This window comes from Cyanistes caeruleus, chromosome 1 (genome assembly GCF_971803275.1).
Source record: "Cyanistes caeruleus chromosome 1, bCyaCae1.hap1.1, whole genome shotgun sequence".
In the NCBI taxonomy this organism is placed as follows: Eukaryota; Metazoa; Chordata; class Aves; order Passeriformes; family Paridae; genus Cyanistes; species Cyanistes caeruleus.
The window spans coordinates 35,024,882-35,051,034 of NC_141701.1; the positions used below are offsets into that span (position 1 = coordinate 35,024,882).

At 42.8% G+C, this 26,153-nt stretch overlaps 2 protein-coding genes across 4 annotated transcripts; both read right to left on the reverse strand.

Moving 5' to 3' along the window:
• Positions 1 to 1,262: 1,262 nt before the first annotated feature.
• Positions 1,263 to 25,676, reverse strand: ADHFE1 (alcohol dehydrogenase iron containing 1). 3 transcript variants are annotated; one of them, XM_086886606.1, is made up of 14 exons: positions 25,526 to 25,676; positions 20,807 to 20,844; positions 18,503 to 18,546; positions 18,274 to 18,327; positions 16,952 to 17,106; positions 16,585 to 16,781; positions 16,105 to 16,182; positions 14,864 to 14,969; positions 13,471 to 13,623; positions 12,216 to 12,314; positions 11,201 to 11,279; positions 10,963 to 11,059; positions 7,681 to 7,838; positions 1,263 to 4,093 (listed from the first exon to the last, which is right to left on the reverse strand). In XM_086886606.1, exons 4-14 carry the CDS (start codon positions 18,325 to 18,327, stop codon positions 4,010 to 4,012), a joined length of 1,260 nt encoding a protein of 419 aa, XP_086742732.1. In that variant the 5' UTR covers positions 18,503 to 18,546; positions 20,807 to 20,844; positions 25,526 to 25,676; the 3' UTR covers positions 1,263 to 4,009. The 3 variants fall into 3 exon arrangements, with proteins under 3 accessions (XP_086742732.1, XP_086742726.1, XP_086742737.1); XM_086886600.1 differs by lacking the exon at positions 25,526 to 25,676 and adding an exon at positions 21,091 to 21,201; XM_086886611.1 differs by lacking the exons at positions 20,807 to 20,844; positions 25,526 to 25,676 and adding an exon at positions 20,438 to 20,543.
• On the reverse strand, positions 22,814 to 24,935 carry RRS1 (regulator of ribosome synthesis 1). Its single transcript, XM_023921093.2, has one exon. It carries the CDS (start codon positions 24,830 to 24,832, stop codon positions 23,747 to 23,749), a length of 1,086 nt encoding a protein of 361 aa, XP_023776861.2. The 5' UTR covers positions 24,833 to 24,935; the 3' UTR covers positions 22,814 to 23,746.
• Positions 25,677 to 26,153: the final 477 nt, after the last annotated feature.

Here is a 26,153-nt window from a genome sequence, read left to right on the forward strand (position 1 = left end):
GGGGCTTTCTTTTTCGTCTCACTTTCTTTGAGAAAATCAGAGCAAACAGTAGAAGGTTCTGCTTCTTCTCACATAAAAATTATGCACTAAACATTTTATGACAAACTGACCCTGTGTGATTTCTCATACATACACTGCAGGTAAACAGAAAGGTTGTAAAATAAGCATGTGCAAAGAGAGCTGAGACCTCTGCAAGTTTGGTCACTGACAGTCTCGCCACACCACTACTCAGAGGAATTTCTTCTACAGGTGGCCAGGTGGTATGTCAAAGAGTAAATCAGACCTAGAGGCAGGATTAGCAGAGATGGATAGGTGTGGAAGACTCTCTTCTCACTGCTCAGGGCTGACACTGCAGCAGACAAGCAGCTTGTGTGATGCTGCATGAGCTATGGCTGCTGCAGACATCAGGAAAATGGTGGCATCACTTTCTGCATTCACTAGCTGGTGCTTGGATTTAAATTAAGTTCATTTTTATTCAGGAAGGACACAGGGATGGTCTGAAGAAAAATGGAGACCCTACCTTTGGGCCTTCTGCTGCTTTGCATCAGGCTGCCCTTGTCCCCTCTGCACAGACACACTTAATGCCGTGATGGGTTTATTTGGTTGGAGCTGTTGACTCCAAGGCACACTGCACATGTCCTGAAGCACAGTGATGCTTAAGCAGATTTACTCAGGGGTTACAGAAAGGGCCTAGACAGAGCTTGGCTATGTCCCTTAACCATTGCTCTTTCTCATCCATTTTTTCAGATCTCAGGGAGATGGAAAGCCAACCACAAGACAGAAGGTGATAGTCACAGCTCAAGACAGTTCAACAGGAATGAGCATATACACTAAACTAGGTGTAGTTTCTTCGAAGTTTATTCAGACAGGATGAGGGTGAGATTTTTTGAAGACTTAGGCATGTTAGGTACATATTTTTTGCTTCATTCTCTTCTTAACTGCTGAGAAAAATCAGTACTGGTATGGAAAGAGGCAAGGGAAATTAGAGGATGGACAAACTACTGCAGCAGCTGCTCTCATATCTGTAAATCCCAAGCAGCAATCCTGCAGGCTCTACCTTGTGAAGTGAGTTTTTCATTTGGAACTCCAGATAAAACTATACTTGCTGGTATTTTCACAGCACTACATAGCACTTGTTCATACTTGCTCCCCACAGCTAATCTAATCAATGTAAATAGACAGTGTGATCACATGGGCCAGGTTTTGGGTTGTGTTTACCTGCACAGAGCTCAGAGAATGCAGAATTAAATGCTGCTCTCAAACACTCTCAAACAAGCTTAAGTTTATTTTTGTTATTTGCATTTCAGCATAATCTAAAACAGATCCATCACAGGGGGTTTGAATAACAGAGCAGTAAAAGGAGCCACAAGAACAAGCCTCCCATATTTCACACACATGCCCAGCCACCACTGGGCACTCACAATTACAGTGTTACCCCAGCTCCCCACAGAAATACCAGCACAGAGTCATTTAGTGAGATAACACATGAAAAATCCCACATAGCTCTTCAGTACTGAATAAAACTACCACTGCCCAGGAGCCAGGATGTGACACCCTGTCACATCATTATTTGAAAGACAGCATTCTGGGGCAACTCGAGCTCCCTGGATTTTTCCTCAGAAAATCTCAACCAGTAATTAATAACTGGCAGTGGGGACTGAAGTCCGTGAGAGAGGTTTTCACATGTAGCTGATGTCTGTGGGAGATTCCACAACCAATTTAAGCCAGCTGAAGACCTTGATGCAGCCAAAGAGGTGTGAAAAACTGAAATGTCCTCTCTTACAGCACCATCTGCTTATGTTAAGTTAGGTATTACATAAACCCCTTTGTCTCATCTGTAAAATAAGAGTATCAAAGGAGATATGAGGTTTATTTTATGAATCATCAGAAGCTGCAGGTTACCTGGTATAAGTGTGAGGTTCTGTCAGTTGAAAATGCAGCCTGCCAATAACAGCCATACTGGCACAAAAGGCAGATAAAAAGTGTGCTGGAAGAAGTAACGCTACCTTCCTAAGCAGCCCATCAAAGTGCTCTGCTGCAATGATGAAATCACATGCTGCTCAGTTCCCCAGAGAGCATATTCCCCCTCTGCACAGCATGACTGCTATGAATTAGGCTCTGGACAAAAAGATTGTCTCCATGAATCTGTACTGCAACCACAGATTGCAGAAAGACAGAAGTGGAAAGACAAAACAGGCCAAAAGTTTATATAGAATCACAGAATGGTTTGGCTGGAAGGGATCTTAAAGATCCAGTTCTAACCTCCCTGCCATGGGCAGGAACACCTTTCACTAGACGGGGCTCAGAGCCTCATCCAGCCTGACTTTGAACGACAAGGCTGGACAAAAGGTTTTGACAAAAAGGTGTTTTTTTTCCAAACATGTCATCTTTGCACAATATAATGAAGTGAATCCCCTGCTATTACATCACCCTGCATGACAGAGGTACTTGTAGGCAATTTCAGTGAGGGGAAGGTTCAGAAGGACATGGAAATTTCATGTGTATTACACAGTGGCAGTGCAGTCCTATGGCTGCCAAACCCGTTCTGATTCTAAAAACCAGTCCTCAGCCAGTATCCATCCAGCTGTTTTAACAGCACAGAAACACATGCAGTGCCAATATCCAGTACACATCTGTCCTCAGGTTCTAGGGCAGCACTAGTTTGATCAGACAAACACACAAATGAAAAGTTGTAAGCACAGAGCCTTCAACAGGGTGACTGAAAAGTGCTCCCTCCCCAGCAGAAAGAAATACACACACCAGAAGTCACGAGGTTCTTCTCTCATTTGTCTTGTGCTGTCATGCTGCAGCATGAATCAGATGCTCCAAGAGTCCAACATGAAGCAGAATCTGATTTAAACAAACTGCATACACAACCACGTGAACTTTTTAAATAAAGGAAAATAATATTAAAATTTTCATTTCCTTTCTCCTTTCCTCACTTCCCTTTCTCAGCTGACAGTCAACCAGCTGGTTAACTGCTCGGAAGGTGCACGCTCGTTCCCACATTTAACCAGTGCTCCCCGTGGGGCACTGTGCAGCCAAATGCTTCACCATCACTTTTTAATATTGAACCACAGCACACAGCCACTTCCTCAGGCTGGTGGCTGCGCTCTGAGGGACAGCACCTGCAGGAGCTCAGCAGAAGCAATTGATTTACAGCAAAGCAAGATACAGTTGAGAGCCGCCTTCCACAGAACACAGCAGGAAAAGTGAGATGTTGCCTTCAGAGAGACAGAATGACCATGATGGATGCTGTCTTGCTGTTACATGGTTCCTGTTGAGTATGTGACCATGTTTTACCCTGGTTTTGCTCCTGTGATGAACACCTCACGTGCAGCATAAAAGGAAGGACAAACATATAACAATTACAGAGATTACAAGAGGAAAGATAAATATATGACAATATATGTCAGAATTTTAAACCAAACCAAATTTTCAAGCAGCTATGAAATGTGTATATTTTTCCTAACCAAACAGTGAAAAAGCACCCCAGTCCAAAAGCCTTCTTAGCAAAGCCAGATGGTAAAAAGATGATAAAGCAGAACAGAATACAGTAAGCTGACATTTTCTGCAGGGGACTTCCTCTCCCTAATTAAAAATTACCTTCATTATTTCTTAACTAGCATGACTTTTTAAAACAAAATTATGGATAATTTAAATAGAAGCAGAATTTGCAAAATGGTTTGAAATATCCCTTAGAACAAATTTTTCACCTTTGACCACCTCTAAAGCACAAAAAAACCCTTCAGTAATGCAAGAAATCTGCTCTAACTTTTATGCAAGTCAATGCCACTGACTAGTGAGCAAGAAAGAAACCACAGTCAAGCCCACACTTCAAAGCACCATTTAGTTAAAGATGAATTACATGACCTTTTGGCAGTGTACAATGGAACAGAAGTCAAAGGTACCCAAATTCTTCCATGCTCTAAACAAGTTCAGTCCCGTATCTATGAGAAACTATCTCTGTGTTAGAATAGACCACACTCTCCAGAACAATATGTTTAAGCTAATAAAGTTTCATGGAAGCCTCAAAGAGAGCAGATAAGTCTTCTTCTGTTTGGGGACGTGGTGATAGTTTAGTGACTCTCTCCTGCAAGATGAAAGAAAAACTGGATTATAAATGGAGACCAACAAAATTATTTGTAATACCTACCTACCAGTAGGTGAACTATGTGTCTCTGTACCAACATCCTTCATAGTGAATAACAAGGTTTTGCAAAATAAGTAATCAAATAATTAAAGTTGAAGCATCATCAACTGTACAGTACTTTCAAGAATACATAAGCTAAAATTAAATTTAATGTAATTAAATACACAGAAGCAAGATCAGAATGCTGTTCATCCTCAGAGTCAAGCACAGCAAACACAGGCCTTCTCCATCACAGATGTCAGTACACTGAGGACATTATTCTGAGAATATAGTTAATTTTAAAATTAATTTGCCAGCCCTGAACTAGGAGTTAAGAGTTTTAGGAACCAGGTCTTTCAAAATACTACATCTCTCAAGGCCCAGGAGCTGCTGTAAATGGGGAGAATAAACAGCACTTGCAAGTCAGACTCCAAAAAAGACACAGCAAGGGACAGTATGAAACTGCTTAATAAACAGCCCCACACCTTGGAGTCAGAATACAAAGCAGCTGTACAAAGTCTTCATTTGTACACTGATTCAACAGAATGTTCAGGTGCTAAAGTCCCACTGACTGAAATGAAACTCAGGTATGTGCTTTAGTGCTCTGCTTGACAAAATAACCACAAGGGCAGGGGCTGCAATTCAGAAAAGCCCTGTGCTGCTGAGGATGAGGAGTTGCATTAGTGTAGGTACCCAGTTACTGCAGAAACATTCAGCTGAAAGGGCCTAACATCAGTGTACTCATACTGGTTATGATTAGAGCTTTCATGTTCTCAACAACCAATGATTTTACATTTATTGAAATGCTGGGGAGAGTTAGAGATGTCTGCAAAGACAGGCCTACACTAGGAACACATTATTTTCAGATGAGGTGTGTTTTGGCAAGAGTTTCTTCTGCTGCAACCTGTTGCAACATCTCCCTTGTGGAAGATGTTGCCCTCCAGCTTTTAAGTTCCCTCCTTTTTTTCACATATGAGACAGTGGATTTGCTGAGGTCCTTGCCTCAAGCTCGGAGTGGGATGCAGGGGAAGGGGCTCCCCCAGTGCCCTGCATGGGCAGGAGGCTCAGCTGAGCCCCTGGGAGCAGAGCACACCCCACTGCCCAGGGCGATGCCACGGCACAAGGCTGCACAGATGCCACTTGTGGGCAGGCTGGATGTGGTTACACAGCACGTGAGGCCACTGCACTGCCAAATCAATGTGAAACACTGGTCTAGCATGGTGAGAAGTCACCTGTGAGGTATTCACAGCTCATAATCATGGTTAGCATGGTTTGTGAGAAGCCTGAGAAGTGCAGCTCTGCGTCCGTAATTTTACCTACAGAAGCTTTACTGGTGCATAAGTAGCAATCAAATGGTACCTCTTTCCCCATTCCTGACACTGGTGCTGCTACACAGAGATCCAGCCAAAGAGAAGACTAAGATTCTTCTGTGCAGTTTTGAAACCAAATGGAAAATTCAAATAGCACTAGGGCAACAGTGTGTTGTTTTTTTCAGACTCATAATATGCAAAATATAACAACACAGTGCTCAAGTATTCATAAATTCATTATATTAGGACCATCTGGGCCAAAGCCAGTATTGCAGCTCTGTGCACTGAGATGTCCAAAGTTATCTGTAAAATCACACTGGGTGACAGGAGACAGCCAGCCTGACAGCCTGACAGACTGGAGCATTTCCCAGCTCTGTCAACAGAAGGCTGCAAACGGGTGCTCCTCCCGTATGCTCGACACAGAGGCACCATCATTACCTCTGCACAAGCTTGCTGATATTTGCTGGAGCCCAGACAGCAAGGCCATGGCTCCCTCAGTCGGACTCAATGCACTCTGGTCTTGTGCCAAACCAAGCAGCTCTGGACTCATCACTGGCTCAGCCCCATTGTGGCTGCCTCCAGGATGTCTGCAGGGGGTGCGTGGACAAAGAATAGCCTTTCCACAATCTCTGATTTCCAGTGGCCCCATCTCCTCTCAAAGAACACCACCCAGCCACCTTGAACTTTGAGACAGCATCTTCTTCACTAGAGTAACTGCTATCTGTAAATAAGATCAATTTCAATAGACTCACTTAGTAAAGGAAATAAAATTCTGTTTTAACTTCAAGCATTGATGTCTGTTCCAACAGAGGTCCCACTCCAAATCCCAGCAGTCAGATTGCGTTTTTCCCTGCAGCCTACACTTCATTGCATGAAATATACTTGGCAAAATTTTTAGTGCTATCACCACTACACCACATTAGTTTCCTGATGTGAATGGGCCATTGCTGTATTACAAAGCAAACCTACTGCAAGATGAAAAGCAAAAGAAATTATACCAAAAAATGAATGTATGGATTAACCCACAGTTACTAACAGACTGTTAAGGAACACTGATATGTTTACATCATATTACATCTCATATGAAAAAATACAGGCTGAGAAACTGTTAAATCATCTCATTTTACACAGTAAAATTAATCACTGATGCCATAAGAACACAGAAAAACCTTTCAACATCTTTTGGTGAAGAACTCCCCTCCAGATATGCAAAACTTGCATTCAATGATTGTTTTAAAGAAATATGTTTATCAAAATAAACCCTCCAAATGCCTTATAACAATGTACATGCATAACCTACCTAACGGGTGCTCAGAGACCTTAGTTTTCTTCCTGGCTTTGCCACTGCTCTGTTGTATGTGATCCTAAGTAGTTGCACCTTTGTGTCACTTTCTCAGGTATAAAACTGAAACTTTAATATTTACTGTTAATGTAACTAAGGTTACATTAGGTTCTAAGGTGCTCTGAGATTTATGAGTGAGAAGAACTATACAGGATCTGCTGTAAAAAGTGAACGTTTTGGCCTAAAAAAATTTCACTTTCTCCAAAGTATGTATTTCCCTTGAAACTTGGTGGAAACAAATACTAGGTCCATAGCATATGAATCAAACTCTCTTTTTACAAGGAAGACTTGGGATTTTGCTTTAAGAGTGGTGTGTTGCTTTTTGCAGTGTCTTTGTGGGCACTGAAACAATAAAGGGTATTACAAGTTTAATCTATATCATCCCAGGGGACCTTATTTCAAATTCTGATGGGGGTCAATGGAACAAAAAAGCCATCTGCGAAGAAAAATGCAACTTCTCAATATGGAAAGTTTAATGCAAAGTGAGTTTGGTTGTTCTTACCAGATAGCACTTGGTATTAAGGCTTTATCTATAGACCACCTGCACACATTATTAAGAGAGGTAGTTATGAAAAAGCAGTATCTACTACAAAGATCACAGGCCTATGAAAAACATCCTCTGTTAAAAAACTATAACATTAAAACCCCAAACCCAAACACTTAGCCCTTTTTTCTGAATCCATGTGAAAACTGCAGCATGCACTCCATCCCGCTGAGAAGAAAAACCTAAGCTGTGGAGTGAAACAAAATACAGTTGACTATCCATAATTTTCTCCATTTAAATAGTCTTCATGTAGGAACAGAAATAAAACTTGCTGGAAAAGAAGCACTTCTGTTTTTGCCAAAATCCGTTGTATTTCATTTGACAAGAAAAACTGTTTTGCTTTGTGTCTTACCTGAGGCAGAGTGCCTTTGACTAATGCAGGGATGTCTGCTTTGGAATAACCAATTGCAGCCAAGCCATCATCAACATTCAGATCAAATAGGAATTTCCGGAGTGTGTCTGCCAAAATAAGCCCTGCATCTTTGATTCTGGCAGTGCGGATGTCAGCTCCTAAAATAAGACATAATGCCTTGACTGTAGGGTGGAGAGAGCAGAGGAAGCCTGTCCTGGACTTAATTTAATCATAATATCAGCTGAATACATATCCATACATAACAGCCACTGCCCTAAAAGCAGCATGAAGTAAAAAGAAGAATCAGTCCTCATTTTACAGTTGGAACAGTTTGTGAAAGGTGAAATAAAACAAGATCAGAAGCAGGTTAACTACTGCCAAAAAGACTAACTGCCACATGAGGTTAACTTCCTTTCCCTCTGTGCTTACAGGGAGAAGCACTTTTCAGCCTGACTAACCGCTGGGCGGAAAGAAGCTAGCGCATGAACGTCACTGGTATTTATTTGTATGGATAGTGTGCCAAATGCTAACTTCATTTTAAGGCCTTGAGTTTGCTGACATCTAGAGGACTGCTCCCTTCAATTACACATTCACAGAGAGGACTACAGCATGCAGGCTGAAAAAGGCAGGAGACAGCAGGGCAGTGTTCAGCGGGTTGAGTAAATTCTAAATTTATTGCTGTTTGAATATGTGCTGACTTGTGTAGGGTACTGTAGAACCAGAGAGGAGGAACTGCTCTCCTTGAAACATCTATTGAACAGTAATGAAAACACCAATATAAAAGGAAAGATTACAAATATTTCTTACAGAATAGCTTGTGTTCCGTTCTTCAATGAATATTCAGGACTTAGATAAAACTAATAATAAAACTATGTTCAGACAGGAGACCCAAGCTCCTCCATATGACTTATTTCAAAGTAACCCGAGCTCAATTGGTTCTGGTGTAACCTCAGTGATGTTACACCAGAACTATGTTAGGTCCAAGTGCCATACTGTGAGATGAGAAAGAGCAATACATAGCTACAGGAGAAATATCTTCTGTGATCCTCACGCAGCTCAGTGTAACATTCAAAAGGAGTTAAGTGAACAGGAGACCTACAAGCCCACTTGAAGAGTTCAGATATTCAGGTAGTAAGACTGGCAGTAATCTAGCAAATAATGTCTGGGAAAAACTGATCAATAAGATATGACAGTCTTGTAGGAAATCTTGTGCTATTTGGGCTATGCCACGAAGTCTGCGTTCATCCTGGGTTTTGCTGTGGAGGGGTAACTAGAACATAAACATACTATCTTCAGATAGTAAAGCAAAAGGGAAAGGGAGGAGGATAAAACAAGACAGTAAATGTGACTGGCAGTTTTAAAATACTGCTATAGTTCTAGTACTTTCTTTTTGCTCAACTTAAAAGATTCATCAGTCTTTGACTGCACTTAGAAAATTTCTGGCCACGTGCACACCTATTTCAACGGTTTAAGAATACACCCAGGGAGGTATCAAGCTTTTTCTGGTTGTACTCAAATACACAGCTGTACATACACACAACATAACTATTTAGTAATCTGCTTCATGTCATAAAATACCTTTTTAGTCACTGCATTTGGCAACATGACAGATTTGAATCAGCTACTGTAGTCAGTTGGACTCTGGAGTGGACTCAGAAGTAAACATCCCAGATGGGAACTAGTAAATTCAATTACATGTGACATGTTTTTGGCAGAATCCCTTTCCAGCAAGGCACACAACTACGTAGTTAAAATTTCTACTGAGAAAATTAACAGAACTTTTAGAGAGAATTTATGGCAGAAGTTAATACCACAAAACCTAAAGGAACTGCTTTTCAGTCATTTGTTTTAAAATCAAGAGCCAGAGCTTAAATTTTCTGATATGATGTGCTGACCAGTTAAACAGGCACATTTTCTTCATCTAGTTTTAGTTGTATGCTATTGCTGTAGGAACACAGATATTGCTTAGTATATGATTCCAGCTAGGTTTGTGTTTTGGTTTTGACCATAGGCAGGACAGCATACTTTAGAGGAAGCCTGAACAAACTTACAGGACATTTATGAAATACACAGAACTTTCACCCAATGCAGTTTTCTAACCATGTTGTTTTACACCCTCTATAAAATATGGTGGTATTTTCATTGTCTATATAAAAGTCCCATTCTTCCTTGAGAAGCCCAATGCTTTGAGCTTACTTACACAAGCAAGTCATATACATGACTGGATTGCTGTGACTTGCATACAAAAGGCTGACCATACAAGGGACTGAACACAAATTTTGTGAGGTGGCCTAACCATTTTTTCTCCACTCCCTGCACTGCTGTGCATGTGGCTATGACTGCTCCTTAGCCAGCCTGGCTATTAGCAGCAGTGTAGCCACGACACAAAACCTAGTGCAGGCAAAGACCCTGACATTAGATATAAATTAGCTCAGTGCAGAGCCATGCTGTCACAGCTAGACTGCTAACAGCTCTGAGATTACATCACTGGAAGCTGCTTTATTACACATAGTCATGCTGGAGGTATAATAAAGAGCAATCCTTTCTCTCACGATACCCTTTGGTGATGGGCTGCACACATAAAAAGGCACTGTATGAGAAAATAACCTTTAAATGAGCTGTCAGCTTGCAGCATTCACTTTTTTTTTTTTTCCTGCTAAAAAGCAAAGGGACATTTTGTTCATTAATCTCTTCATAGTCATTATATATGTGTCCACAGAAGAGCTACTCCAGGAAAAGCTTCCCCTTGACATCAGCCACTGAGAAATTCCAACACCTACAAACAAGCTTAGGTCTACGTTAGAAAGACAAAAAACCCACAGCTGTGTGCCATGGAAAAAAGAGCAGGAGTGATTCAGAATATCACTGTTCTAATTCACTGTCACAGCAGGGATTTGGTAAGCAAAATCCTTCTTTTTAGCTAAGAAATGCCCCTGAGTAGTGGTTCACTTTATGGTAACTACTCTTCATAAAGCACCAAGAGTTCTGCCAATCACAGCTACTCTTGTTTGATTTGCAGCAGATTAATTTCTGCCGTCCACTTTTCTGGCCAGGAATCAGATTTCTCCAGCTTGCTCCTCTAATCACATAATTCAATATCAAAATTCAGCATTATTCTATCTAATTTGCATTACATCTAATTCCAGAATCTTGTTCTTTTAAACTTAACCCCTCCCCAACAACCAATGACAATTGATTGCACACAATTTTTTTCAATCCCAAAATGTCATTTTGGAAAGAATTCCATTTGTACACGAGAACTGTACCCACAGATATTCCTACCTAGAATCTCTGCAGCTTCTAAATGCCGCTCAGGATGTATCTGTGCTGTGAAAGCAAACACTGCTGGGGATGTCAGCACCACAGAAAGGCCATGTGGCTGGGGGGAAAAAAAAGAAAAAAAGAATAAAACACGTCAACAGGACATGTACTTTTAACTTCAATGCACTTTAATGCTCATTAATGACAGACAACAGATATTTGAAATGTATAATAAAACCCAAAAATAAACAAGTTTTACCACTAAAGAGTGATCCACATTATAATCCTTTGGTTTATAAGTTTTCACCAAACCAGAAATAGGGTAAGACATTCCATGGCTGGAACAGAGAGCAGAGAGAGAGTGGTTAGGGCAGCTCTCCCGGTATTTGGAAAATTTGTGTTCAGTCCCTTTCGTGGTCAGTTTTCAGTATGTAAGTCTCTTCAGTACAGATACTCAGAAGGTATTGACAGGTATGGTGTGGATACTAGGTACAGACAACCCTCATCCCTCTGCACCTCAGGAACCTAGCTGTAAGAAACAGTACCTCCTTACTTTGTGAGTGTGAAGTTTTATTACTTCACTGACTGGACTGAGAGATGTTCAGTTCCTAAAGTAATGTATGAGTATGCCAAAAATATCATACTCTGCATACCTATGTGTTCACACTCTCTGAGAAAAATAAACTTTAATTTTAAGATATAATTAAAAGAGTAGGCTTCTCAAAGAAAAGGAATGAAAGGAAGGTCTCTGAAGAGAATGACTGCTAATAACTTCTGCACACAATTCACTTTGAGGCTTTGATTCGTGGATATTTTCATCCAAATGAAACTATATTGCCTTGCAATATTAATTACAGCTCATTTCAGGCTGCTGATTGCCTATCCCACAGACAAACTTACAGATAATTGCATCAGTTCAGGTAAAACTCAAGATTACTGTCTCACTGTGGAACAGTGAGATGTAACAGTGAGAACACTTTAAATGTTGTTGTCTTTTTTACTCTTGTTTTTACTATCAAGGAAGGTAAAGAAGGCTGTGTTTTGTAATTTTCATGAGATTGGTTTTGAGTATCACAACCCAGAATACATAATCCTTATACACATAAATCACAAGAGCTGTGTTTGTCACAACACACAGATCCTTCAGCATCACAGGCCAGGCTACAATCACTTACCCTACATTCAGCAACAAGGGCAGCAACATCTTTGACAATCTGAAACAAACACTAGCTATAAGCTAACCTCACATGGGGCTGCTATTTCTCTGTACTCACCAGAGATGAACACCAGCATTGCCAAAGCCAATACCAGCAAAAGCACTTGCCAGGTGCATGTTGGCTCTTGCTTCACGGTCTTCAGGGTTTCTAATGGCTCTGTGCACCATGGAGGCAAATGGTACCAATGAATTCACAGACAGATAGGTGATTCAGGAGGGAGAAGGGAGAGAAGGCATCTTTATGGACAGATATACAAAAAATCTAAAAGATAAGCTGAGATAAAAATGATGGAAACAGAATCAAGTCACACTTCGGTGAAAGAACAATCTTGCATCTGGATCACTTAAGTAGATCATAATGGTTCAGTGAAGGGCAAGCTTCCTTTCATTTTTCAAAAAAACAAGTAAATAGAGTGACTTTAACCATATTCAATTCAGTGGTGAATTAAAACATTCTACTTAGAATCTCTGGTATTTCCATGCATGGCTCCAGTATCACTTCAGCTTTCTCACCACTTCATTAGGTGGTGCTCTAGACCCCAGCACCAGTGTGGGAAGAGGACAGGATTCCCTGCCTCCCTGTGCCTTGTGATCCTTGTGTAGTTTGACAGTAAGAAAACATCTCATGAATAGGCTCCAAAGGAACAAAAGCCAACTATTTTGACTCACTAGGTACTGTGAAAAGATTTTACTAAAAACCCCCACACTGATCTTTAACAGAAGTGCACATGGTAAGCAAAAGCGGTAAAGAAGCCAGAACTGTATTGACAAGGATCAAAACCAACTCCCAGCTAAGTCAATACCTATTCTAAACTGAAGGTCTCCTAAGAATGAGTAGGTTTGCAGTAAATGCATAATTTTGCACATCCATAAGTGCATGTCACCTTCTTGATGGATGTGCAGGTATCTTAATTTACACTGGAGGCCACAGAAATAAGACTAGCAGTATTTTATTCAGTTTGTTACATATTCCCCTTATACTGTCATAGAAAGGAGTTTCTTGAAAAAAATAGGTAAATGCTGCTCCCATATTAACTGAACAGCTTGAAATACCTTTAACTGAGGACTTCTAAAATAGATTCACAGAGGCATTAAAAAGCTGCCTCCTTATGACAAACTAGTAATCCCAAGTTTATTTTGAATTTTATTTGAAAAATATTTTCCTTTATTTACAAAAAATCCAGGGTAGAAAACAAAAGCTTAATCTTGCAGCTTGCCTCATTCTAGCCCAAAATTTACATTCTTGCAAGCATGTCTTTTAGGGCACTGGTGACTGAGCACACTGCATGGGAGATGGCTGTTAAATGTGTTACCTTTTCAGATATTTAGCGACAATACGCAGAGCGTGCAGAGCCCAGACATCGCTGATGGGGTTGCTGCCTTGGTAGGCTGGGCGGTTGATGGGATTGGAAGGGCAGGGACTGCGCTTGTTGTAAGGGAGAGCAGTGTATGATTCCAGGGCATGGCTAACAGAAAGATTAAAAAATTAATTATTTAAGGGGGAGAGCTCCATTTTACCACCCTGCTGTCCTTTGAATGCAGGTTCTTATTAATTTCTGGTGTCTAAGAGTTGCTGAAACAAGAAATACAATCTCACAGACAACTGGAAGAATGCTGGGCCAGCACCTCCAGAGCACTTCCTCTCCAACAAACACACAGAAGGCAATCTAAACTCAGTCCCGTTCTATCAGTTCACACCATGCTAAAAGCCTGGTTGGATGCACCAGCACTTGTAGAGTTTTCTACTGAAGAGGGCTGTATGTGTGCAATGAGTGCATTTCCTTTCTGTAGGACAGGAATCATAAGAAGCTTTAAAAAGCTTTAAAGCACTGGAAACTTCATAAGGTACTTTTCTTTTAGAAGTACTGAAAAAATTATGGGTATAATATTTAAGCTAAGTGGAACTGCCAGTAGTCTCATCTCCCAGATACTCATGAGCCTGACCACATAAAGAAGGGGCACTGCCTACATGGCTCCACTAAGATGAACAAAACTACAGAAAAATCATTTTCATTGATGAACAAATGCCTTTTTTCCATTACAGACATTGCAGGCCAGGGTCCTTCACCACAGTTGAGAAGTCACAGTTTCATCACATATCTATTACTTTAATATACATAGCAGCCAGAAGCAAAGTAAGCTCTGGCTCTCCAAATAGAAATGTCAATGCATTTTGTTGCAGTTAAGCTGTTGGTTTAAGACAAATAAAATTTTGTGCCAAGTGAAAAGTAAACTATGAGATTGGTTCCAAAGGTGACCATATCTGGGTGAAGTTCTGCTAGTATCTCACAAGTTTTACAAATTTTTATTGACACATCATGGCTTTTGTTAGAAAATTCTTGTTCTCTATTTCCTGCCATGTCTGTAATTCATGATAAATGCTATTACAGTTGTGATTAATCATCTATCTCCATGATCCCTTAAAAAGGGACATTTGGACTCTTTCTTGACAATGGCTATTCTGGAAGCAAACAGTTTCTCCAGTGCACTGCAAAAACATTAACATTTCTGAAAATGCAGGATTTGTTTCCGTACTTTCTGAGGGAGGCAGTGAAACTAACGATGAGGAAAGTCTGACAGAGCTCACCTTAACAAGAACAGCAAACAGAGAAAAAAAGATCATCCTCTAGTGCTCTCAAAATACATTTTTACTACAATCATTATAGCAGAAATAACATCAAGTAGCAGCCTATGCAGAAAACTCACCAAAGCACATCAAAGCCACTGTTGGCCACTATTCGTTCAGGCATAGACAGCGTGTGTAAAGGATCAATGATGCCTAATGTTGGCTTAATGGCTCTTGAAGCAATACCTGCAATGTGTAAAGGGAGGAAAATCAGTCAAAGATGGTTTGCAACAAAATAGGACAAGATAAGCTTAATGATCAAAACATGACAATGAGAAGGGAAAAAATATTTGAAACCATGAACACAAAGAGAGAGAAGGGAGGGTAGAGAGTATTTATGAATATAAGACTGATGATGAAGTCTCTCTAGAAGAGTTATATGATTTGAGACTTTTGCCTGAAGTGAATTATACCAGACAATGTTCTCTCTCTCTGTTTGCAACCTTGTAAAACATCTGTGGCATCTGAAGTATTCTTAGATTTGCATCTTCTGTGGATGTAAGATGGAAAAAACTGGTTTGTATCTACTATCAATTGCTACTGCCAATTGCTGTCTTCAGCATCTGTAATAACCACATGTCCTTGTATTTTGGTTAAGGGTGCAAAGATGTAGCTTTGAGACAGACAGACAGATTGACTACATATAGACTAGAAAACTCCTGAGCTATTGTTGAACCTCCTTAGCACACCCATCTGGGTCCCAAGTTCTGCAGACTGTGTGGCATATAAAATCCACATGTTGAGAAGAAAAACCTTAAAACATTTATGAAGCTCAAGATGACATTTTAGCCTTAATCTCTATTTGCCAGGGATGAAAAGGCCAAAGGAAGATAGTGTCCCTGACTTGCAAAGCATCCCAGGCCTGAGGTTTCCAAAGTCAGGAAAAGGAACATTTGGTTGCAATTACACAACAAAGAAGCAGAAATCTTAAAAGTAGAAAGAAAAATACAGAGGAAATAAGGAACAGTTGGTTGACCTTGAACATAAGTAGAAATTTCCTTTGCAAATTAACATTTTCTGCCATTTATGGACTTGAAAGATTTTAGTTTCCTGTTTTGCCTTCAAACTATAATCCACTGTATTGCATAGGTATTTCATTATGTTAATATGTTATAAATTTAATTCAAGGAGGAAACCTTTAAGCATTTAAAATTTGCCTGTGGCAGTTGAATCAAACAAAATGACACCTGAAACGACATGCAGTATTCTTTCCTTTCAAGGCAGGGAAATAACAAAGACATTGGAAAAGCAATTGTCTTGAATAATACACAAAAACCCCTACAAAACAAACAAAATCCCAAAAAAAGCACCAAAACCTCACCCGTTTTAACTTTTAGTTCTTTGAAGTCAAAAATGGCAACGCCAGTAGTTTCACTTCCAGTGCCAGATGTCGTAGGAACTGAAAAGGAAGAAAGGGGATAACAACAAATAATAAATATATAATACTGCAAAATAAATAATAAAACCACAATAGTAACACCATCCAAAATACAGGACCCAGGAAATCTTGGGGGTATCCCTGACCAAAAGCCACCAGATCAAAGGGAAACTTCTACTTTGATCTCTTTTCTCAATCGAGGAGTCTAACTGAGCTAAACAAAACAAAGTAATGATAAAACCTCTGATTTTACCTCCACTGAATTAAACAGCAAAATGACTGCTGAATACAACTAGAGGAGAAGTAAACCCAAAGGAAGCTGAAACAGTCACAGTAAACTGATTTCAGCAGAAATATCAGAGAGAGTAAAATGACCCACCTTCCCTTTGCCCAAACTCTTCACACACTCTCCTCATGCTTTACCTGCAATAAGTGGCTTGAGTGGCACGGTGACAGGCTTCCCTTTCCCAATAGGAGCATTGACATAATCCAGGAATTCTGATGAAGGGCTGGCTGCATACAGGTTGGCAGCTTTACAGGTGTCTATCACAGACCCACCTCCAACAGCAACATAGGCATCAAACTCTCCCTTTTTAGCAAATTGAATGGCATCCAGGAAACTTAGAACACAAGCAAGATTTTCCAATTAGTCAGGATAAAGCCAGTACACAGGGAAACTAAGTATTAAGACCAGCATACAGGCCACAAGGAGGTGTTTTAAAAGCCATATGGAACCCTGTAAAGGCCTAGGCACTACCTGGAGAAGTGCACTGAGAGAAAGAAATTGTACCTTTGGTCTGTTGGCTCCACACGGACATTATCATATATTTGAAAGTTTATACCATATTTTGCCAAGGAATTCAATACTGCATTTACAGGAGGCAGTTTGGAGAGGTTTTTATCTGTCATCAAACAAATTCTTCTAGCACCAAGATTCTGCAGGTCCTACAGTAACAAATCAAAAAACCAAACAACTGGTATAAAATCATACACTTCACTGTTTAACACTAATCCAAATAAATGGAACCATTTGATAATAATAAAACCCTGACTTAAAACTAGTTGGTTATTGTAAAATTTTTAAAACCATTAAATTTAAAAGCAGTTGAAGAAAAAGAGCATTAATCACACACATGTAGAATACAGAAAGCACAATGAAGTTTAAGGCTGCCAAATTTATATAGTTGAAATCTTATGACAGCAGAAAACTAAAGTTGTTGGACCACATGGAACCACTTTAAACTATAGTAAAATATAAAACATTGTTTAAAATATTTTTTCCTCAGTTCCTGTGAGAATGAAAAAAGCTTTTTCAGAGGTTGTCTACACTAACTGCCTACCAAAGCACAGAATTAAAATCATGAAAATGTAATACTGAATATTAATTTACTGATGAAAAATCATAATGAGGTGGCAAAAGGAAAAAAAAATAATGCTACATCCTAACCTTTGCTAAGTGAATTGTCACTATAGCTATACAGTGCGTATAAATTATTCTAGTGCTGTTTAAAGATAGGTTCTGTCTAATTTAATTTACTATATAATCTTACTTCACAAATTTTCAAATAAAAAAGAGATTTATTAATGCCAGTAATGCCAAAATGGAGGAAAAATTATACATGAAAAAAGCCAGTGATAAAAGCATACTGGAACAATGTGTTCAGGTGAACCATCTCATACTGCTGAAACAAAAACTCTGCACTTACACAGGGCAAACTGAGAGCTGAATTAATATCTAGATAATTTAAAGAAAGTCTCTGATTCATTTTAATGAGCGCTAGAAAGATGAAAGTGATCCTGAGAAAATCCTGGTGAGTCACCAGAATTCAAAACTTTCTGCATTAAATTCCCTGCCAGAGAAAAAACATTGTTGTGTAATTCTAGCAAGTTATCAATAAGCAAACTGTCCCCTGAGCTGCATTTCATATACCACAGCAGCACTGATGCACCATGCCTCTGTTCTTCAACCAAAAATTATGCTCCAGCCTTTTCACACTGATACATAGGACCACATCATTTATAAGCTTTCCTTTATTAAGTGGATTGATAGCACTGGCAGCCCTTTAGAAAACAACTTTTCACCAGTGATGGACTTACACCACAGCAGCTTACCATGCCAATCTCTTTTGTAACTCCTTCTCCATATCGGATGTTTGAAATGGCCATCTATAAAGAAAAAAACCCCCACATTTATTTTTCTCAACAAAAAAGGCATCTGGCCCTACTGGCCCAAAGTGAAACATAAATATTTAATAATGTCAATATTTGTTAAATGCCATATTGGTCAAGAAGTACTGCTTATACAAATTTTAAATGAAATATATTTTATTATTAAATCTACCTCAAATGCATAATCTGTATTCCCCGGGATGGGCCGTTCAGGGACTGTAATGGAAATAAAACAGCAGAATTAGGGAACAATAAGTTATTTAAATTTGTTTCTCAGCTCTAGAGTTGATAGATTCCTTTGCCTTTAGAATCACTAATCTTCACACACTTTAGAATCACTACTTTCCACAGCTCATCTCATCTTGTCTGGATAACAGTTACCCATTTCATCCTTTGCTGTTTATGAGATTAAATGATCCAAGTACTTGATCTCACACATATAATTCAACAAAACAAGTGAGTTTTTTCAAGTTCTTTCAAGAATTAAGTATTTCTTATAAAAGCTGAATAAATTAGCAGGAAGGTTGCATGAGAATTCGTTTGCAGTCTACAAAGACAAGAACAGCACATAAAAAGTAGAACTGAGCATGTGTAGAACACTCAAACTGCTACCTACAAGCTAAGAGGTGCTAGAAATGTGTAGGGGCTACATGAAAACCTTCAAAACAATGCTGAAGAGAAATTTGTGAGACATCTTCTTTATGCACCTGAATAGAGAACACCTTATGCATGCATAGGAGCAATATTAAAAGGTGTTTACACTTCTTTTTACTTCTGCCTAGTCATGAACTTGCAGGTGAAACTGAATTATTTGCTAGAAAATTACCGCATGCACTGCTAATTATAAATAAGAATCAATGTGTTATTCTTAACTTTAATTAGAATATATTTATAAGGAGAGTATTTCAGTCACAGCTTCTCTCTGCCATGTCATTTTTTGCATGAATTATCATAAAACTCAATTTCTGGCATATTCTGATTTTTCCACAGAGTGAAGCAAACAACATCAACTGAAATTGCCCAATATTCTCCAAGAAAAGATCAGGTGAAGCATTCTGCTCTTCCTGTTGAAGTCATGCCTTGCTATATTAATTGAAAAAATGTAATTTGGATTCCAATCCAATGAGTGAAGCCATGACAATGAGCCCTAGACACGCTGGGGTGCACTGAAGCACTGACCCACACCAGTAACAGATAGATACACTAAAACCCATTACGTACTTTCTATTCAAACACAGGCCAGCTGCTATCAGCTCTTTCATTGCCACCTCTTGCCAGGCTGTACATGTTCGACCTCTCCTGGAGCTGGAGTCTGCTGTACTTTCAGTCATTAATTTGTCAGGTTAAGGACATGTCCAAACCATTTACTCTCTTGCTTTCTGATGGTATAATAGGTGCCCTGCCATTGCATTCTCGAACCAAACTTAACTTCCAGGGCAAATTTTACTGAATTCAAAAATTCCACTATTTCCTTGAGCACTGCCAAGAAACAAAAATATCTTTTTTTTTTTTTTCCCACAGCTATAGTCAGTGTTCAATCAATTCCCACTATTTAGAGATCTACTGAACTGCTATCATCTTGCTACACTATAGACTGCCTAAAACTTTCAGAGAGGGTACTTAATTAAGGCTTCAGTTTAGCAAGAGCTTAGCTTGAATTGACTGAGTAGGTTATGAAGCAGACAAGCGAAATGATGAAATTTTATTTCTCAGCTGCACTATTGTCTTGCTGTACGACGGTCTTGGGCAAAACAAGTATCTGAACATATAAATAGCTTTTCTGTGTGTAAAATGACAACGCCAATTCTTTAATAAGTCTTCTAAGCATGTGAAACCATGATACTTAGAGTTACACATTACTGAAATTATTGCCCAAAACATCAGTTTTTAGTGGATCTGGAGACTTACCAACTACCTAGAGGCTGACAGATAGTTATTCTCCTAGCCACCCTACAGACCAAGCAAACAGAAACTCCTCCCAGGGTGACTTGGGTTACGCAGTGCAGCTCCCCTAATCAAAGTCCACAATTGGCACAAGTGAGCTGCATTCTTGGGACTGACTGTATAAAAACCCTATGGAGATTTTATTCCCCAGGCCAACACACACCTTTGTGAAAAGCTACTTTTTATCCATACAGCTCCCTGTTTATTTTCTGATGTAACAGGTATGTATTCTAAAGCAGATCTGAAGTTGAGCTGGTTCAGGTGATGACAGCCAGAGCAAAGTTCAGATCAACATGGTATGGGGAGGGAGGGGACAAGAGGCAGTAACTGTGCTTTATGTGGCAACAGTGACTCCAACAATAACCACTACCGTTGTACAGCTGCAAAATAACAGGCTCTTTACCTTCTCCTTCAGATTGTTCCTTCCCACCTGTTACCTGCACGCTCTGCCCAGGTTACATGGATACATACAGCCCTTTGCGGGGCCATGGTCTCCTACAGAACTATTCTGTAGACACAAATTAAGTCTTACCTTGGGAATAAGTGTGGCCATGGCTCGGGCACCGACAACTAGTTAAAATGTTAAAAAAAAAAAAAGAAAAAAGTATGGTTAAAAGGGGGAAACTAAAGCAGAAAAACTAAAGTCTCCTTGTAAGCACCCATTCCAAGGGCGGTGTGCAGCGGGAGCGGGCACGGCGGGGGCTTCGCAGGGGCGGAGCGGCCGCCGCTTTTCGCTTTTCCCTTTCCAGCCGCGGCCCCCGGGCTGCCCCGGGAGGGAGCCGGAGGGACCCCCATGCCCCCTCCCGCCGCACTCACGCTGCCCGCTCCAGCTGCCGCAGCAGGCGGGACACCCGCGCCCGCCCCGCCGCCATGGCCCGGATCTGGGCCCGGCCCGGGCTGGCGGCAGCGCCTCCTCCCGGGACAGCGCCGCTGCCAGGCCCCGCACACGGCTGACCCTAACAGAGGGGACCGCCTGCAGCCCACGGTACTAGGGTCAGCCGTGTCAAAACCCAACTCACGCCTGCTTTAAGGCAAGCAAAACCTGGCTGATGAAATATAAAGCACAGAATGCCGATGAAGAGCGACTAAAATCTAATCGGGACCGAGCGCGTGTCGTGTATTTGGCGCAGAAAAATATTGAAAGTAATGGAATTGCAAAGTGAAAATAAAAAAAAACCAAACCCATGGTCCTGAAATTTGGTGAAATACTTTTCTGACTCTTCAGTTGTGCCCAGTGACAGGACAAGGAGGAATGTTCATAAACTGAAACACAAGAAGCTTCACTTCAGCATGAGGAATTTCTTCACACTGAGGGCAGCAGAGCACTGGAACAGGCTGCCCAGGGAGGCAGGGGAGTCTCCCTCTCTGGAGACATTCAAAGTCAACCCAGACACGTTCCTGTGTCACCTGCTCTAGACGACCCTGCCTTAGCAGGGGCCTTGGACGAGATGATCTCCAGAGGTCTCTTCCAACCATAAAAATTCTGTAATTCTATGGAATCACAGTAAATCACAATGCAGGGTGGATCAAAATTTTCTAACCAAATTTTTAAGCTGTAAGATATGCTGCTTTGCTGCCAGCAGAGTAGTATATCAATATTAAGCAAAGGAAACATTGGATTCTGACAAAAAAAGTGTTGCTTTTCTATTGTAACAGATAAAAGTATTTTGCCTTTGCATAGTCTTTATGTCTTACTAGATGATCTTTAAGGTCCCTTCCAACTCATACCATTCAATGACTCTATAAACAGATCAGATGAGTCTGAAACTCAAAATTTTGCAAGGTATTGAGCTTCGGAAAACAGGTTAGTGGCCTGCTCAGGCCCCCACATGAAGCCACAAAATGTTTATCCACTTTGTGAGAGCCAGAAAGTGGCAGCATCACAGGAGCATCTGCACCTCTGCTCAGGTAACCACTTTGCTGCTGGAGATGAACCCACTTGATTGGATTTTGGTGGAGAAAATTGACCAGAAGCCTTGTGAGCAGCACAGAATTCTCATCAGGTGTGGGTATGTATGGGAAAAGAGCCCTTCTCTCTGGCTAAGCACATACAAGACGTGCCCTATGGAAATGCCTGGAAGATCAGAGGCCTGGAATGTCTCTGTAACAACCTTTTCCACCTGTCCAAATGTCTGTTGCCCCTGCTTTGCCTTGATACTTACACTCAAAGGTTGCTAACAAAGAGTTGTGCCCACAAGATCATTCCAGCCACTGACAAGTCCAAAGCAGCTGCAGCACTGCAGACAGCTCAGCATACAGGCAAGAAGCATTAGAGAGGAAAAGAACGCACCTTATGGAAGGCCCATAGGTTGGGCAGTGGTCAGTCTATCATTGCCACCCAAGCTCCAAGGTGTACATACCCCTTCTGCCCACAGCAGCTCCCCTACACAAAGGTTTTTGCTTTCTGATGCTTTTTACCAAAGCTGCCATCCTAACTGAAGTGCTACATAACGAGATAAGAGAACTGCTAAAGTCACCCAGCTTTTTCAAAAACTCACTTGCAGCGAGGCATTACAATATCATCAACCACTCAAAAACCTCAGAGTTTGAAAACCTAATTTAATTGAGATTACTGAAACTTGTTTTACTAACTTTCTTACCATGGAACATCTTCCTTGTAGCTAAGCCACACATCCGAGACAGCAGATTTTCTGTTTCAAGTGTACACGTGACACTACAAAGTTCAAATGAGTAACGGGAAGAAGTCTGCGAGGATTTTTACTACCTGCTCTCAAACTGCTAGGTAAACACTTAAGATTATTTCTATAAAACGATGCATTACTGCTACTACAGGGACAGATTTATTGTATAGGTTCTAACCTGTACAATACAAACATTTTTCTGCTGAACTCAATGGCTGGTAAGCAACTTTGACTTCCTTTTTTCATCAACAAAATTCTCTAGAAAATCTGTACAATTTCTTAGGCCCTGCAGTAAATCTCACACTAAGTTTACACGTTCTTTTTGCAACTGAACCTGAATACCATAGAGCTGAACGGCATTAGTTGACTTACAGAGCAAGAGCTCCACCGTCAGGCCACTTGCCCAAGGGAGAGTAGCAACCACATCCTTTAACTGGACCTGCGGCTGCTACTCCATCAAAACTCCAGGTCACATCCAGTGCCAGTCCCAGCTACCTAAAAACGGGACAGCTTTGCTCAGCTTTTGTCCTGGCAGAAATGCTGCAGGCTAACTTAGAAGCAACATTACATGTGAAACAAGTTCCTGTGAAACCCCCCACTGTGGGGGGAACTGGGCCTACCGACCCCCTTAACAGGACATCAATTTCCCTTGGATGGAGAACACGGCCCTCTTTCTACCAGCTAAGAGCCAAACGCAGGATGTTTTAGAAAGGTCAGAACGCATTTATTGACAGATACGTGTGTGAATAGAGCGCCGGGCAGGAGGCTGGCAGTGACAGTCCCTTCCCACGCCTCGGTGGGCATCCCCAGCCCGTGCTGCACATTGTCCCTCACGCCTTCTTCCTCCTGCCCCCGCCGGTGCCACCGCCCGCAGGCTTCTGCTGTGGCTGCCGCCGGGCTCCGCTCTTCTTGCCGCTGCGCCCAGGCCGCTGCTGCCGCCGGCCGCGCTTGCCCCGCTTCGACTGCTTCTTGCCCTTGTTGGCAGCGGCCGCCTCGGCTTCCTCCTGCCGCAGCTGCTTGTTGACGGCGCGGGTGATGTCGAGCACCGGCTTCTTGCTGCCCATGTCCCGCAGCAGCTCCAGCTGCCGGCTGCGCTCGGCCGCCAGGTTGCCCAGCAGCGGCTCGAAGCGGCGCTTCTTGCCGCCGCTGCGGGAGGGCGGCTCCGCCGGCTCCTTCGGCAGGCGCGGCTGGAAGCGGCCGAGCGAGGCGGTGGAGGTGCGGGCGACGCGGGCGACCCGGCGCAGCTCGTCGCGGTCCTGGTGGCCGGTGGGGTGCAGGGGCGCGGCGGGCACGGCGCTCCCGGCGCGGTGGGCTCGGGCCAGGTTGCGCAGCCGGTTCAGCTCGTTGCGCGCCACCCGCTCCCGCTTCTCCCGCCGCAGCCGGGCGAACTGGTCCTCCTCGGGGTCGGCGCCCGCAGGCACCTCCGCCAGCCAGGCGCGGGACGGGTCTCCGCCCGCCCGCCGGTAGCCCCAGCGCCGCCGCCACTCCTTGGCCTGCTCGTCCCACACCAGCGAGGTTTTCTTCTTGCGGCGGATGCCCTTCAGCCGCGCGAACTGCTCCCAGCGCGTCGGCGGCCGCGGCTTCGGCGGCGGCTTCTCCCGTGGCAGGCGGAACGTGGGCTCGGGCAGCTGCGCCACCAGCGGGCCCCCGGCGCCGCCGGCGCGCTCGGCCGGCAGCTCCCAAAGCTGAGACACGAGCAGCTGCGTGTTGTCGCGGGCCAGCGCCCGCAGCAGAGCCTCCCGCCGAGGGCCGGCCCCGCGAAGCGCCGCCGCCGGCGGGGGGTTGCGGTCCACCGCCAGCAAATTGCCCAGATCGTACTCCAGCTCCAGCTCCTTTTCCACCGTGATGCTCCGCCGCTTCTCCGCCTCCTGCTCCTCGGCGGCCGCCAGCACCGCCTCCACTCGCACGGCCGCCATGGCAGCGGCTCCACGTGCGAACGGCGCCGCCGCTGCCCCGGGAGTGCGGCAAAGCTCCGCCGGGTCAGCGCGCCGGAAGCGCCGCGCCCGGAAGCGCCGGGCCCTTGGGACGGGGCGGGTGCAATGCTCGCCGGGTAATGTAGTCCCGCCTGCCCGCCCGCCAGAGGGAGCCGTGGCTCCCCGGAGACCCGCCGGGGCGCCGCTGTGGTGTCACCGCGCCTCAGCTCCTCTGCCAGCGGACCTGCCGCCGTGGCTTGTGGGCATACACTTCCAGTCCCAGAATCACAAAATCAATTAGGCTCGGAAAACCCTCTGAGGACATCAAGTCCAAGCTGTGACCAGACATCACTGGTCGACTAGACCAGGGCACTGAGAGCCGTGTCTAGTCTGTCATGAAAAACCTTTAGGGACAGTGACTCCACCTCCTCCCCTGGCAGCCCATTACAGTGTTTAATCGCCCTTTCTGTGGAGAAAGTCTTTCTAATACTCAACCTGAACCTCGCTGGGTGGGGTTTAAGGTTATATCCTCTTGTCCTGTCACTAGTTGCCTGGCGGAAGAGGCCAAACCCCACCTGGCTACAATCTCTTTTCACCTAGTTGTAGAAAAGGATGAGATCACCCTTGAGCCTCTTCTCCAAGCAAAACAACTCCCTTGGTCATTCCTCATGGGACTTCACCTCCTGGACCCCTCACCTCTGATACTGATGATCACCAGTGATACTGATGAAATCCCCAGTGACTCCCAGGCTGGGCTTGTGTGGGGTTCAGGGTGGCCCCAAATCTGCCTCTTGCTGCCACCATGAGTGGTGCTGAGGTGGAAACTCTGTGGGAAGAGTCAGCACATGAGGGGAGGCAAATGCCAAAAGCAGAGAGGTAGAACCATCGTAGAGTCAATGGGGCCCTGCAGCTTCCCTTGCCTTTGCCTGCTCTAGGGACTTGCCATGGCATCCAAACACTGAGGCTGTGACACAGGAACATACTTTTCCCATGTTTGGTGGTTTGTTTGGGTTTTTTTTTCTGGTGTGTGTGTTTTTAAGCATATGATTCTTTCTGATGCACCTTGTTGTAGAATAGTCCCGCTAAGTGCTCCTTGCAGGATCAAAATTCAAGTGCTGTATTGCAACTCCACCGAGTCTGAGACAGGTGTTGTGGGTAAATCTCCCTGCAGAGGAGGGGAGGAGCAGCATTTGGGAAGCAGTATCATCTGGCAAATGTCTCAACAGACATAATTATAAGTGAGGTGATTGGGGTGATATGGTGTGCTCCCAAAGGTCAGCTGGGTCAAAGATACCTCCATGCTATTTTTAAACAAATGGGCTAC